The sequence below is a fragment of the Gavia stellata genome, chromosome 6, assembly GCF_030936135.1.
Source record: "Gavia stellata isolate bGavSte3 chromosome 6, bGavSte3.hap2, whole genome shotgun sequence".
Lineage (NCBI taxonomy): Eukaryota > Metazoa > Chordata > Aves > Gaviiformes > Gaviidae > Gavia > Gavia stellata.
Genome location: NC_082599.1, coordinates 49,506,993 through 49,523,130, shown reverse-complemented (window position 1 = coordinate 49,523,130; position 16,138 = coordinate 49,506,993). Strand labels below are relative to the sequence as shown.

At 37.9% G+C, this 16,138-nt stretch overlaps 1 protein-coding gene across 2 annotated transcripts in view; it reads left to right on the top strand.

The window, feature by feature from the left end:
* The window catches only part of ULK4 (unc-51 like kinase 4), a 252,655-nt gene that overhangs the window by 156,780 nt on the left and 79,737 nt on the right, over positions 1-16,138 (top strand). For both annotated transcript variants that reach the window (XM_059818887.1, XM_059818886.1), the window contains exon 31: positions 907-1,012. In XM_059818887.1, coding sequence (XP_059674870.1) covers positions 907-1,012 — 106 coding nt within the window. The remainder of the gene's footprint in view (positions 1-906; positions 1,013-16,138) is intronic.

Here is a 16,138-nt window from a genome sequence, read left to right as displayed (position 1 = left end):
TATGACAGGTTTTTTCTTAATGCTGTTTTTTTTCACTTTGGATGTATGTTTCTATTTGGCCTTGAGTCTGAGAAATTGGACAAAATATTTCCTGAACCTTCTAGGGAGATTTGAAATGTATTCAAGCTTATATTTATATCTAGACTCAGATTTGGAAAAGTTTCTCATATTTTGGCTTCTTGGAATTTATCTGGGTTATTACTGTCATTAGTATGAATAAATAAATAAATATTTTGATTGCACTGCCTTATCCACCCTTTTCGGGTTGAGTGTGCAAGTGTGTTAACTACAACAGAGGAAAATAAATTTCTTTATAAACGCTGACGCCTTCCTCTTATCAATATAGTGTCAGAAAATTGTGAAAAATCATTGAAGCAATCATCAAGCATAAGAAAGACATCATGAGTGATGCAATTTGATACAGAAATAGGTCTTTAATGTGCATATGAAAGTATACAAACAAAAACACCAAATATATTTTATAACTTACTGGAGGTTATCAAGCTGAAACTGAAAAGAGTTTTCATTACAAAAGAAATGAATAAAAAGAAATACCATACGAAGGGGAATGTTCCTAGTTCTGAATATATAAAGATTAGATTGATAAAGCTCTATGCCATTTTTAAAAGTCCTAAAATTTTAGACCTAACTAGGAACTCTTTCAGTTCAAAAGAATATGGGACAAGTTGTGGTCCAAGATTTTAGATTTGACTCCCTGAAATTGATATTCTCTGCTAAGATACTTGGATGGATTTCCAGTATTTTGAATGTTGAACTTTAAGGGATTGAGAGAGTATTGCTTTTGTATTACTACATTTTTGGAAGGGAATAGTTGTCTTCTAACTTGGCAAAAGGAAAACTAGATTATTTTTATTTTGTTTTTTTTTGTTGTTGTTGTTTTTACAGGAACACCAAGACAGTTTACTTGGGAATACAATGCATACTGTAATCGCCTTACTGAATAACATGGTTGCTAATAAAAGCACAAATATGATGTTACTCTTTGAAGAAGGTATGTTGTCTTTATCTTTAGTTATTTTCCTCACTATAGATGTTTTATATCTGTTGTAATATCTGGGACTGTGTGAAACTGTAGACTTGTATGTATTTATATTGTATAGTGGTTGTTAGATAACTGCATTGTAACTGACTGGTACTCCTTATCACTTCATCTACCTCCTTTACTGATTTGATTATAAATTTAACTTTTAGAAAGCTGTTCTTCCAAGAAAATGTGGTTACAAAAGAATTACTGACTGAAAGTTACATTATGCCCGTGAAGAATGGCTTTGGAAAGGAGTGGGCTAGAGCTCTGCTAGTGCAAAGTCCAGAGAGAGAGACCCTCTGCAAGTTCTTCCTTTCCTCACTGCTCAAACCAGTGAAAGGATAAGTTGTACAGTATTTCTGCACTTTTTAAAAAAACTAGCTTCTTTTCCAGTCCAGTGATGTAGACTAACGGGGTGGAGCCAAACTGACTGTGAAGTCTTAGTCTACAAACCATTCCATGTCTTCATTTCACTATGTTTTATTATCGAAGCTCCTTTTATTTAGAAATTGGTTCTGGTTTACAAAATGAAGATAAAGTTTCTGCTGTTGGAAATCTATATAAATTTAAAAACTTGTTTAGAAATATACACATTGATAGCATTACTTCTGTTTATCGTTAATAAGTGAGTGACATCCAGCAATACAGATCTACACTGCTGTTTGTACTATTTGTATAGAATAAATCAAAGACCTAGACTACTGGCATAGCAGTATATAGCATACTCCAGAAGGAAAAAGAAGTTGTTTGCATAGAGACAGTGAAGAGACAGCTAAGTCTCTTGTGAAGCAAAGAGTTGAGAGAAAACCTTTTAAAAGTCTCTAGGAAAAGATTGGGTGGCGTGTGAGGGGGAAACTTCATCAGACTGTAGCTTTTCTATAGTCATCACATCAGAGAAGGAGCCAGATAAGACATACTGTGATTAATGGTTTAAGTATAAACACTGATGGTGATGAGCAAATTTGAAGAATTGGATCTGTCTTAGATATGCGGTGAAAAAAAAATTCAAAAAATCAGAATACATACCAGCCTAAAACTCCATCAAGATTGGTAGCAGTGGTCATGCCCTTATTTTTGTAATTACCTTAGCAGTTAAAGCACTCACCCAGAAAGTGGGAGAGCTGACTTCCTGGTCCTTTTTACTATGAAAGGATTGAATTGATAATGCCATCATTCAGGAGATGAACTGGGACTTGGCATTGTAGCTAATAACATGCTCCTCTCCTCTGTTTCAAACAGATCCACTCTGAAGTTAGTGGTGTGAGAATAGGGCCAGAAGAAAAAAAGAGAAGAGGAAAATATGACTGGATTGGAAAGGGATGGTTCATAGGATTCTGATACTTTGGTTATTTCTCAGCAAACTGCCTATCACACTTAGAACTGCTTGGGGTTTCTTGGGGTTTAGATATATGTGCTGCTTTTACTAGCTTTGGGCACATCTAGTCTGTGTCGGGCAAAATCCTAAGCTAGTACTGACCTGAGCTGCAACAGGATAACTTATTAAAACTGCATAATGATATGCAAAGAAGTTAGCTCAAGTCCCACAAGCACTGTAACCATGTAATTGGCACGCCTTACTCAAAGTAATATGCTCTGCCTTTCTGCATGGCAAGTTAGGTGCAAAACTATTTAGCAACATGGCAAAACTGCATCCATTCCCTGAATATTTCCTTTTTATTGTCTCACAGAGCAAACTCCCATGTACTTTTAATGCTGCTGGTAGTATATCAGTGCTCTTTCATTTCTCATCTGCTTCAAAAATAAAATACGTCTCTGCCATCATGCTAGTTTCCAAATTAAAGAAGTGGGATAGAAACATTAGTGTCTTCTATCTTTTCCTTGTGCTATGTCATCAATGACTCCAGTAATATTTTCAGACTATTAGTGATTGGATAACACTAACTTGGGCTCACTGAACTTCAGCATTGTGACTAGGAAAAACAGCACAGCAGCCAAAAATAATTTATCTCAAGTAAAATGTCCCCATCTTCTCTCATCCCTTTCCCTATTGGCTAATCTTCAGAGTACTGAAAACCTGGATTTTGGCCAGTGCTTTATTGATTAAGGCCTAATTGTTGAGTAAAGAACTTCTGAAATTTGGTTTGCAAGAATGTTAAGACGACTGTTATTGTAGACTGTGAGATTTTCTTTGAATGAAAAAGGGAGAAAAGGAGGATGCAGGGAACTACAGGCCTGTCAGTCTGACCTCGGTGCTGGGGAAGGTTATGGAGCAGATCATCTTGAGTGCCATCACGCGGCACGTACAGGACAACCAGGTGATCAGGCCCAGTCAGCATGGATTTATGTAAAGGCAGGTCCTGCTTGACTAACCTAATCTCCTTCTGTGATAACGTGACCTGCTTAGTGGATGAGGGAAAGGCTGTGGATGTTGTCTACCTAGTCTTTAGTAAAGCCTTTGACACCGTTTCCCACAGTATTCTCTTGGAGAAACTGGCTGCTCATGGCTTGGACAGGCATACTCTTTGCTGGGTAAAAAAACTGGCTGGATGGCCGAGCCCAAAGAGTTTTGGTGAATGGAGTTAAATCCAGTTGGCAGCCGGTCACAAGCGGAGTCCCCCAGGGCTCAGTTTTGGGGCCAGTTGTGTTTAATATCTTTATCGATGATCTGGATGAGGGGATCGAGTGCACCCTCAGTAAGTTTGCAGATGACACCAAGTTGGGCTGGGGCGTTGATCTGCTGGAGGGTAGGAAGGCTCTGCAGAGGGATCTGGACAGGCTGGATCGATGGGCCGAGGCCAACTGAATGAGGTTCAACAAGGCCAAGTGCCGGGTCCTGCACTTGGGTCACAACAACCCCATGCAACGCTACAGGCTTGGGGACGAGTGGCTGGAAAGCTGCCCTGTGGAAAAGGACCTGGGGGTGTTGGTCGACAGCCGGCTGAATATGAGCCAGCAGTGTGCCCAGGTGGCCAAGAAGGCCAATGGCATCCTGGCCTGTATCAGAAATGGTGTAGCCAGCAGGAGTAGGGAGGTGATCGTGCCCCTGTACTCAGCGCTGGTGAGGCCGCACCTCGAATGCTGTGTTCAGTTTTGGGCCCCTCACTACAAGAAAGACACTGAGGTGCTGGAGTGTGTCCAGAGAAGAGTAACAAAGCTGGTGAGGGGTCTGGAGCACAAGTCTTATGAGGAGCAGCTGAGGGAACTGGGGTTGTTTAGTCTGGAGGAAAGGAGGCTGAGGCGAGACCTTAATCACTCTCTACAACTACCTGGAAGGAGGTTGCAGAGAGGTGGGTGTTGGTCTCTTCTCCCAGGTAACAAATGATAGGACAAGAGGAAATGGGCTCAAGTTGTGTCAGGGGAGGTTTAGACTGGCTATTAGGAAAAATTTCTTCACCGAAGAGTTGTCAAACATTGGAACAGGCTGCCCAGGGAAGTGGTTGAGTCACCATCGCTAGAGGTATTTAAAAGACCTGTAAATGTGGTGCGGGGGAACACGGTTTAGTGGTGGGCTTGGCAGTGTTAGGTTAATGGTTGGATTTAATGATCTTAAAGGTCTTTTCCTACCTAAATGATTCTATGATTCTATGAAAAGTTATTCCATGTAAACTGGAGGGCTTTTTATCCTTTTCATTACCAACTGTAAAACTGTGTTCACTACAGGAAAATACCTTTAACTTCCTCCGCCACTATCTTTGATATTCAGCTTGTCACTTTTGAATTATTTTTGTGTGATGGAGAAGAACATGATCTAGTAAAATGGAAACTAAGCTCCCTCTTACAGAAAGGGATCCTGGAGTCCAAATAGAGAAGTTGAACATGACTCAGCAGTGTGCCTTTGCAGCAAGGCACAAGAGGGCTGCAATAAGAAAGAATAATTGGAAGGTTGAGGAAAGTGATTATTCTCCCCTATTCAGCACTCGTGAGATTTCAACTAGAATACAGTGTCTGTTTTGAGCTCCAAACTATAAGAAAGACATTGACAGGCAGGAGCAAGTCCGGAGGAGGGCAACCAAGATGTTTAGGAGGGTGGACCACATGGTGTGTGTATTTCCTGGCTCTGCCTTACTATTACATGAATTTATTCCTTCCCAAGTACAGAACTTTGTATTTGCCTTTGTTAAACTTTAAGATGTTTTTGGCAGTCCGTTTTTTGAGCTCTTCAGCTTCTTGAGCTCTTTCTGAATGTTAGCTCAGCCCTTTATCACATCAACCAATTTTCTCATTTCAATGTCATCTGCAAACTTGCTGAAGGTGCATGTTATTCCATCCTATTAACACTCTATGTCCATGCTGTTAATGAAGATATTCAACATTCATGAGCTATTCTGCTGTCTCAAAAAAAAAAAAAAAGGCTGACGACAGAATATTATGGGTCATCAATTTCCCTTATTTCCCCATGACAGTGTGATAATTAATTAATGTATATATGGAACTTTAGAAATTAAAAACCCTAAATACTTGCTAAATGTTATAAGGAATTCAGGCTAGGGGGTCAGTCCTGTAACGTTTTTTTGTTTCCAAGAGTCCAGACATTAGCAATGAGTATTTCTTGCAGATTCTGTGTATGCCTTTCTTCAGCTGCCAAGAATCAGTATTTTTGCAGACAGATCATTGACACCCTCATCATTGTTTCCTTTTGCGCCTGTTAGCCTTCAGAACTCTCTCCTGCTCAAAGGAGTTGTATTAGGTGATAAGAGATTTTTTTTTTTTAATGGGTTGTAGTTTACATGTTGAACTTTCCCCTTTCTCAAGGAAATCTTGCATGATGGCACTTGCTTCATTACTACTTCTGTGATTTCATATTAATAACAATGATACGGTTGTGCATTTCAGCAACTTGCATACAGGGTGGATTGCCTAGCATTAATTTCTCTCTCCCCTGAACTGTGTCCTTTTGTGTGACAATACATCAGGCATGTAATGATAACCACTTCTAATGTTTAAAGAATAACGTATATTTAGAGAATAACATATGCAACTAGAGTCACAGAGGGAGTTTAAAATGGCCTGTACTTGTGTTATCAGCTATTAAACATTTGTTCTGTTAACATTGACAACAATTTCCACTTAATAATCAGAGGGGAATAATATAATTCAGTTTAATTACTGAGACTGGAATTCTGTAAGGAGATTGGGATTAATATAGGGTCTCTTGTGATTAGTTAAGTTGAGATGCTAAAAAGCCAAGACAATAGTGGTCATTTTTAGCATGGTCTTCCAAGAATGTGAGACTTACCCTCTTTCCTTCTGTTTTGGCTTCTGTCTGTTAGTCTCGTTCTTTTCTCCCTTTCCCCATCTTTTGAAATCATTGGACAATTTTAAGTTAACTTGAGAAAGCCAGAGGTCCAAATATACAAAGAATGTATTCATTCTATAATAATCAATATCTGAGGAAAAGAGAGAGACCCAAGTTACTGCCATAGCTTAGAGAAAGGCAATAGTATGGGCTTATCAATTAAGTGTTCCTGGCTAATGTACAGCAAATCGAGTAGTGCAATACATGACATGCACAAAAAAAAATATATGTACTTACACATTTACGGATAGAAAGGCATTTTAATACCTAAAATTTCCAAATTACAGAATCTTAAAAAACATTAAGTTTGCAACTTATTGTATTGGACCATTCCTATGGAAATTAGGTTGCAAAAATCCAAAAGGTATAATTTCACCTTCAGGCAGGAACTAAAGAATGTAAATGTGAGAGGAGCATCATTCTTGAACAGTTTTCCTTCTTTTATCGTAAAGTTATGACATGATCAAAGTGGAGCCAGCTGGTCTGAGTTTATACCCTGGATTATAATACTTACTACTGATGGAGGTGAAACCTTCTCATCTGTGAATTCTATTTCCATTAGCATTTATTAAATTAAATTATAAAGCACAAATCTTATACTCTTATATAGTATCCTGAGGTCTACTAATAGGCCTGTAAAGATCTATGAAATAGTATATCCCCCTGATCTTTTCTGTATTCACTTCCCATTTGCTTTTTAGGATATCTGCAGTCTTCTGTTTTAGATTTGTAACCACTGAATTCAACAGTGTGTTGGTCAGTGCCTGAGGAGGGTACGTATGTAATGATCCCACAGGATCAGTCAGTGCGTGAAAGCAACTCCCATTATAGCACATGCTTATAGTTGGGTGACATAGGACGAAGCAGTGCCAAGGTTTCAGAGATAGGGAAAGGGAGTCGTCAGTGACAAGGATGGTGAGTTTTTACCATGGAGGTAGGCAGGGATATAGGATGCAAATGTGTAGGAAATGGTTAGTTCTACTGGTCATGAAACAACCAGCTATATATTACTTTGTGCTTGTCATATTAAAAGGGTTAACATTTGTGTAATATAAAATGAACACCCAGTTCTAGATGCTAGAATCATCAGTTCTTAAGCAGGTATTGTAGGAGTACACTAGATGATCATCTGTTTCTATAGTGGTTAGGGCAGTCTACTGAAAAGACATATTGTCTGTATTACACGTTGTGTCTATTGACAAGCATTGACATAATGACAAATTTGGGCATAAGATGAACCACAAAGTCAGGTTTGGCTGCTTAGTAAGTGAGTGGTGTTAGTGTGCAAGACTGCTTAATTATGTGGAAAGTGATGACTAAATAAATAGCCAAGTGTATCAGAGTACTTAATGTAGTAAAACAGTACTCTAGTACAACTCACAGATATATAAACTCTTTATTTTGCCTTCAGTTTAGTCTTTTTGTCACCTTTGTTTCTTTTCTTGTTGTGTTTCTGGGTTTGTTTGTTTGTTTTACAGATAGTTTGCACAAATTAGATATAGAAAATGTTCAGTCATCTTCATTGTCTGTAGTTAGTAGTGCTTTCAAACTTTGAGTCCTGTTTGTTGCCGGGTCATATTTAAAGGCAATGAAATTCTTCATTCTAACTGTCGCATCATGTGCGTTTTGCTTATAGGAAGAGTTAGGACATAGTGTATTAAAGTGTAGAGAAAAGTGTTTTGAAGGCTTTAACTGCTTCATCAGGATCCTCATTCTGAAGAACTGAATAAAGCAGGTTGTTAGAAAATAAATCTTATAGGCTGCAATGGATAACTTCTGATAATCTGTCTGCAGCTATTTATTCCTGATAATGCCTCAAATTTATTGCATTTATATAAGCAACTATTTTCACAATGTGTAAAAAGTAATTTCAAGTAATTTTGTCTTTAGGAAAGGTTTCCACTGTAATTCAAAGCTGATCTCGTAAATTGTTTGCAGCCCAGTATTACTTACTAATATTTTACATTTTTTGCTTTTTTGGAATCTCATTATACTCCATAAATGGTTTATAAAAATTTTTTCCTGATGGCCTTACAAGGAGATGATGTGTATATATGAAGTTCAATTCAGTCATGTTGAATTGAATGACCTTTTCCAGACTGTACTGCTGTGATCCTGTGTTTGGCTACTATCCTGAAGTAAACACCACTGGCGGTGTAAGCAGAGCTATTTGTCTGGATGTTTAAAAACAGTTTCCATTTTACGGTACAGCAAGTCCTAAACTTTATTCCTTATGTGTTAGTGCTGTTGAATCTCAGGAACTAAAGTAAAAGTGAAATCATAGGTTTTAACACTTATAACAATAAAACTAGTCATCAAGTTTCGAGTTCTTCTTTAAAAATGCAACAGTTGTTAGTAGTACATGGTACTTCAAGCAGTTTGTGTAAAAACTGAAGTTCCTAAGGAAGGACCTTTAGTGGAAATGTAGAATGTCAGCTACAGCAGTTGTTCTATCCAATAGGATATTAAGAAAGCATGGTAGGTGCTTAAAGCAGGGTCAGTTAGTAAAAAGGAAGAGATCTGCAATAAACTTTGTAGTCAGATCATCATAACTCATTTGCACCTCATGAAAGAAAGATCAACCTTCATGGGTGAGGTATCCTTATTCATCTTGTGGTCCACTGCTTTGACTTTTAGTCAAATGTCAAGAGATTAATTAGATTTCAAATGTCTTTGTCTGTCATATTGTTAAAGTCTGTTAAATACTGCATATCCAAAAAGTGGCACTCATGAGACCAACATCCAAATTCAACCTTTTTTCTTAAAAAAAAAAAGTGTATCAGTCTTTTACATGCACAGATCTTTAACATAATGATAAGTAAATGACAATGAATTCTGAGCTCTCTAGATAGACCTTGAAGGTTTCTAACTTATCTAAATCTTTGGAGGATATTCTTCTACCTTTCACTTCCTCACAGATAATTGTATTTCAGCTTCAGTTTCCAAAACACATTTGATTATGCTACCCGTAGCACTCTTTTCAAGAACAGCTTCTAGCTTCCTAGCCACTTCTCTCTCACCTGCTAAATCGTCAGTGTTCATGAAATTAAGCAGCAGACTGCACTAACTTGGCAACTCCGATCTTCCTCTGTGCCATGCCCACCTATGCGGCAGTAGTCTGAACTACTGTGCAACACTGAGAAGGCGTTGGTGTGACATTGTATGGGATTTCGATTTTAGGAATACAAGTGAGTTGTTGGAGTAGCTGGCTTCAAAGTTGCAGGATTTTCTTCTAAGGTGGGAGAAACTAAGTAACTCTAAGACAGCGATCAAGAAAAGGACCATGGATTAGTCATACAGGAGAAGCCTACTCGCAAGGCAAAGGCAGTAGTTATAAAATCCTATAGAATCCGTTACTTAAACTAGTATGCCCTTAAAAAAGCCCAAACCAAAGAAAAACCACAGACTTTAGTCTGTGAAGAAATCAGACACACATTTAGACTGGTTCTGAAGCTGTTTGCTCATTCCTTAGTATCCCCTATTTATTCCTAGGAAGCAGGAGTTTTCTGCAAAAATTTTGCAGGATACAATATAGGAATATTTGTTCAGTGACTGAAGATAGAAAATATGTTGTTTCATGGCAGTACTTTATACCTGCTTATTGTACAGCACCCTAAACAAATATAAAGCCTAGTTTATATGCAACTTACTGTGATTCTGGATGGAAAGATTGTCAGAGAGAATAACTTAGGGAAATCAATATGAGTAAGAACTTAAAAACAATTTTTCTGTATTTAATAAATGTTTAGAAACAAAATGCTTTCAGTTAAATAAATATAAAGTAAGAAACTATTTTAAAATATAGAAAAGACAAACTTATATCAGAGACAGACTTGTATCATCCTGTCTGAGTAGTTGCAGATGTTACTTCTGTATCATTTGGATGTGACAGGGAAAGTCCCTCGGTTAGGAGGTGTACACCTTACAGTCTCTGCTGTGCGGGACGTAAGCCTTTCACAGCTCTTTGCCAGTACTGTAGTAATTAGTTCAGCTCTTGAGCACAGAGGTGTCTCTATGAACATCTAAAGATTGTAATCGTGTGTCACTATGTTCGTCTGAGTTACAGCTTATATGAGAAGTCAGTGATGGTTGAGCCTGAAGAAGTCTCTTCTATGATGTTATGAAGTTCAGAATGTTTTTTAACAGTATTAAGACATGTTTTTCTGACTTAAAATGCCAGTCACTCAGGTGGAAATGTATAACATCAGATGGGTAAACTTAGAAGTCTTGTATCACAAAAGATAAGTGGGAATCATGTCAAAATAGCATGGTAGTAGTGAAGTCTTTGAGGAAAAAATAACCTGTGTCATCCTGTGATATTTAACAATACAGCCATATGAAAAGGGTGAAAATAGAAACAGTAATTGCTGTGAGAAACAGTTATGCCGTTCAAGTAGAACCAAGCCTGTTGTTGTTGAGAGCCATACTCATAAGGTGCAGTATGTCACAGCATGCTTGCTAAGACTTCAAAGGATAAAAAAAGTTAATAAAGGCTCAACAGGTTGTTACATCTTGTCTCGCTAGTGCTGTACTGTAAAAGAGGACTGGCCTTTTCTGTGGCTGGAGTAGGCTTCCTGATATTGTCCCTGTGGCCAGCCAAGCAGATCATCCCGCAGCATAGATGCCTGATTAAACTATCTGAGATATCTCATTTTAACACCTAACTGATGGAAGAGAAAGGAGTAGTAACAAAAAATGTTCAAAATCTTTTAATTCAATGATATTCTAGTCTGAGAGGCCCTATGCAGAAATTTGATGATATAGCTGATCAGCTTAGTTTAATGGTGGGAAGTTAGTTCAATAAATAAAGCAATTTCAAAACATGTATTTCTAATATGCCAACCATAATAGACATTTTTTATGCCTATCCAATTCCTAGACAAAACTAAGACTTAAGGTTTTGGTTGAATGATTACACTGACTGATAATGTTTGGAAGCAGAGAACTAATTTGAAAAATGAAATTTTTATGTAGGGCATTGATTTTGTATCTGGGGACGTGGATATCTGAAGGTTTCCTGATGACAAACGCAGGACTGGGAAAAAGTCTGCAAAGCCTTATGCTCCTTTTCACCCACTACCGTACAAATGATAGTTTTTCCTCCCCTCTAGAGATTGTCGTCTTTGCATTCATTCTAGGTGCTGCTTTTCCTGCAGTCTAATTTAAGCATTATCATTAGACATTATGCCAGTACTCCCCTGAACTGCAACTCAAATCATATATTAGGACTAGTGGATTTGTTCAGTTTGAGAGAGAATTAGTAACTGGGTAAAAGCATAGCTACCATATTAGCTTCACGTTAACTATTGATGACACAAACTATTTAAGTTGTTACAGAAAATAAATTAAAATCTAATTATGATGTCCCTGTGTAGCTTGTCAGATATAATTAGTAAGCTAAAAGATGGTATTAAGGGATGAAATTAAAAATGTAACTATATATTTGAGAAGAGACCCATTTTGAATACAGTTACTATGCCATAGATTGTAGAGCTATCATGTATTTTCTGTTCTAGCTGTTAGAACAGTCTCAGTATGAAAGCAATGTATCACTGCCAATTTGAGGTAAGTGTAAAGTTGCAAAGGTACAAAGTACTATACACAAAATTAAACTACATCAATCATTACTCTGCCATAGGGGTAATGGTGGTCTTCAGATGCACTTATTTGATCCTACTGAAAGAAGTTCATTTTGTCAATTGCTAAAAACAAGCACCAGTTTTGGCAGGACCAGATCTGTGTAATTGACAGGTAAATGAAATCTGAGGTTTTTCACTGGTTTAAAGAATAGTTTGGGGTTTTTGTTTTGTTTTAGATGTTTGCAATAGTGGTCGTAGCTCCCAGACAGCCAGATATTTTCCTCTTCTAAGTTACTTTCAATGAAATTGTGGACTGAACAAATGTGTTCATCTCACAGAATAATCTGTTTAAACTGTTTGTGAACAATTAAACTTTAAAATAATTTTTTCTTTAAAGTGGAAAGGGTATTATATAATAATGGAGAAACTGAAGTTATTTACATTTTTAAAGCCTTTTGAAAGTCCCAATTTGTACACAAATATGAAGTAGTAGTCTATGTTTCTTGAAAATTTTCCTGTGATGTTTGTGTTTTTCCAACTAAATATTTTTTATTTTTCAAATTTTACTGAAAATACAACACATATATAGTCTTCATCATTTGATGTTTTCTTTGGCTATTCAGGATCTAATTTTATAATACTTTTCAGCTTAGTTTTTCCAAACACTGTAAGTTATATTTTTATGTGCGTTTCATATTTAAGAATTCATTTCTATAGGTAAATTACATTTAAGTCTAAAGCCATAGATCCATGTCTACACATGGATTTTCCACTATCTTAAGGCAGTATATATTCAGGTAAGTGTGTGTGTTCTCATTACAGTTATTTAGGCAAGTTACCACTCCTTGACTGGTAGGTTTTTCCTACAGCATTTGGTCAATGCCTTGCAGATTTGATATGATAACTAATTATGTGAATATTTGTATCCATGAGTATTTACATTTTATAGCAGTGTGTCTGCACATAGTCAGTTTTTGCAAGTCAGCTGTTGGGGCAACCTCACTGATGTGCAGTTGAAACCTCCAGCTGAGGGACAGTGGTGATTTAAGCTACTCTGACAAAAATGTAGATGCTCACCTGATGATACCATTTGATTTTTTTAAAAATACATTTCATAAATGTGGTACAAACTTGTCTATCCACCCTCTTTTAAAAAATATTGTTTCACTTCATTTTAGCTTAAGCTTTTTTCTAATTGAACCAAGATTATATTTATGTAAGAAAGGTTTATGCAGACAAGTGTGTCAGCAAAGGCATGTGCTCAAGCACATGTGGTGGATTTCAGATCTGAGTTTTAAGCAAATCAATGTAACTTTTCATTTAAAGAGGCCCTAACTTGATAAACATTGGGTTTTTTGTTTCATAAATAGGATTTAAAGGTTTCCATAGATGTCTCCACATTGTTAGAAGATACTGTAGCAGCTAGCTGTTCCTTCTTTTTGGTTGAGGAAAAAGATATGTGCTTCCCTTTGAATTTTTAAGATGAATAGGGGAAGAAATAGGATATCCTTATAAAGTCTAAAGCTCTTTTCTGTCTTTTAGGAGATTGTAAAAAATGGAAAGATTCCCCCCCCCCCCCCCCCCCCCCGTTTACCACCCACCTTTTGAAAAGATAAGAAGAAAAAGGGTGGAAACTTCTTGTTCACTTCCATCCATCTAATTTCAACTTGTCTTATCTTTCCTGAGGGCCATTCTTTCTTTGCTTATCGTATTGCAGGTTGCTTACTCAAAAACCTCTCACCTCCTGTGAGACTTGGCAAAAATCCACTAAAGTGTTGTTAATGGATTTATTCACACTTTTAAAAGATCATATTTCCTAGCTAACATGCCCAGATTGTGACATACAGCTTTTTAGCCAATGATACAGCCATGAAATAGGTCTTATTTCCCTGGATGACAACAAAACTACTGGTACTATATATGGATTATAAGGATTGAAAAAACAGTAAAATTATCTATGATGGCTCAACAGTCTTTCCAATACACATTTTTGCTGAATAAACTAGCTGTGTCCTTTTCAAACACAGATACTGTAAATTTTGATCCCAGCACCCAACCCAGAACGACATGAAGTGTGGGTTTATGCCATTATTTATCTTACAAGAAAAACACGCTTGAACTGTTAGTTACTATGCATTTTCTTCAGAAATTACATTGAATGTTGTTGAGTTCAGAGAACATGTGGTTCAAACAGCAACACAAGATGATGAATTTAGAGGAAGTATTTTGTCTATACTGTGAAGAAAAGTCATAAGCAAGATAAGGAAAAGGCAGATACAATACCAAAAGGAACAGATTATCAAGGCAGGTTTAGGGGGTTTGACAGAAGGAACAGTATTGCTTACAAGATTTTTGCCTGCCTAGTCTATGGGTCAGGCAATCACTCAGACTGAGTTTGTGCATTTTGGGATCAGTCTGGATACAGAGATACTCAGCCTGGACTGAGTGCAAAAACTGGTGGGGAGCTCTACCTAGCTCCCTGCAAGAAAACATGTGTTAATGAAAAGCATGCATGTGGTCATGCTTGTAACCAGCTACAGTTACACATCCAGAAGGGAGTAACTGACAACTCTTGGCAATAACCTCCTAATTCAGTTCCATCAACCTGGCCAGTGTTGGTGCTGCCTGTGACACCCAGTCTCCCAGGCTGAACTGTAGCCTGCTATCCCAGTTCAGTGCAGTATTCTGTCAGGCCAAGTTGTGCAAAATGTTTGACCTCTGCTTGCTGAGAAATTGCTTGTCTTGAAAACTTAATTACATACATCTCTCATTTCTGGTGTCTACTTCTTGCAGCTTCTCTCCAGTTATTGCCTAATTTGTTGAGAGTCCAGTTTTGCAGATCTTAATTCCTCCTGTCTTCCCATCAGAGCTCCTTTTACTTGGCATAGATCCAGACTCACTAGATGCAGGCTTCACTTTTTGAAGCCTACTTCCAAAGTCCCTCTCCTTTAAAGCGCAATCTGCATTAAGCTTAGTCAGTTCTATCTTTCTAAAAACGTTGATGAACAAAGGCAGAGAACAAGCCTAGTTCAAACACAGCAGAGCCAAAATTTTGAGCAGATCTCTGCTATTTACGGGTAGCAACTGCGTGCAAAAAATGTATGTTCTTGTACTGAAATTCATTGGGCATCCCTAAAGCTGTTTGACATACTAGCTTTCTCTCTGAACCAGAAAAAGTGTTTCTTCACATAAACAGAGGGAAGCCCTATCAAATATGCTCTGATGCCACCATTCTGTAGGATATCTGTTGCAATCCTGAATCCTAGATGGAAGCAATGACCTGTGTTGAATCTGTTGCAGAGCATATTATCTTAGAAAATGCTGGGGATATTACTTTATCATTTCAAGCTACTGTTAAATTTTATCATACTTGATGTTTGTCTCTTCACTTGAGGTAACATGTGGGAGGAACAAAAGAACATGAGCCCTTCATTACAAGCTCCCCCTTTCCCCCCACCCCTGTTGTTTATCTTATCAAACAAAAAGATTGAACTTAATTTCTTTGCCTGAACTTTCTTTCTAGAATCAGTGGTCTGGGCATAAGCAGGCTGGAGGAGAAATGTGGGTGCATAGTGTTAGTGCCCAAGGCACATAAGTGAGACAGGAAGCACACCCTGGGACAGGATGGTGGAGGCTCCCTGTGTTGGAGCAAGTTGGTACAGTTACTGGGACCCCGTAGTACATTAATGCCTAATAAACACCTATGCCCAGCAGAGCAGTCACGGTAGAGAAAAAGGAAAAGGTAGTCGTGATTTAACCCTGGGTGGCAACTAAGCACAACACAGCTGCTCGCTTAATTCCCCCCAACCCTGGTGGGATGGGGGAAGAATCAGAAGGGTAAGAGTGAGAAAGAAACTCGTGGGTTGAGATAAATACAGTTTACTAATTAAGAAGAGATAATAAGAAAAATTTTTAAAAATTGTAAGGAAAAGAGGAAAACACAAACAAACAAAGAAAGAGGAAAATAAAACCCAAGAAAGACAAGTGATGTAAATGAAAACAATTGCCCACCACCAACTGACCAATGCCCAGGCACTCTGGGAGCAGCGATGCTCCTGCCAACCTCCTCTCCAGTTTTATTGCTGAGCATGATGTCATATGGTATGGAATATCCCTTTGGCCAGTTGGGGTCAGCTGTCCCAGCTGTGTCCCCTCCCAACTTCTTGTGCACCTCCAGCCTACTCACTGGTGGGGCAGTTGTGAGGAGTAGAAAAGGCCTTGACTCTGTGTAAGCACTGCCCAGCAGTAATTAAAACA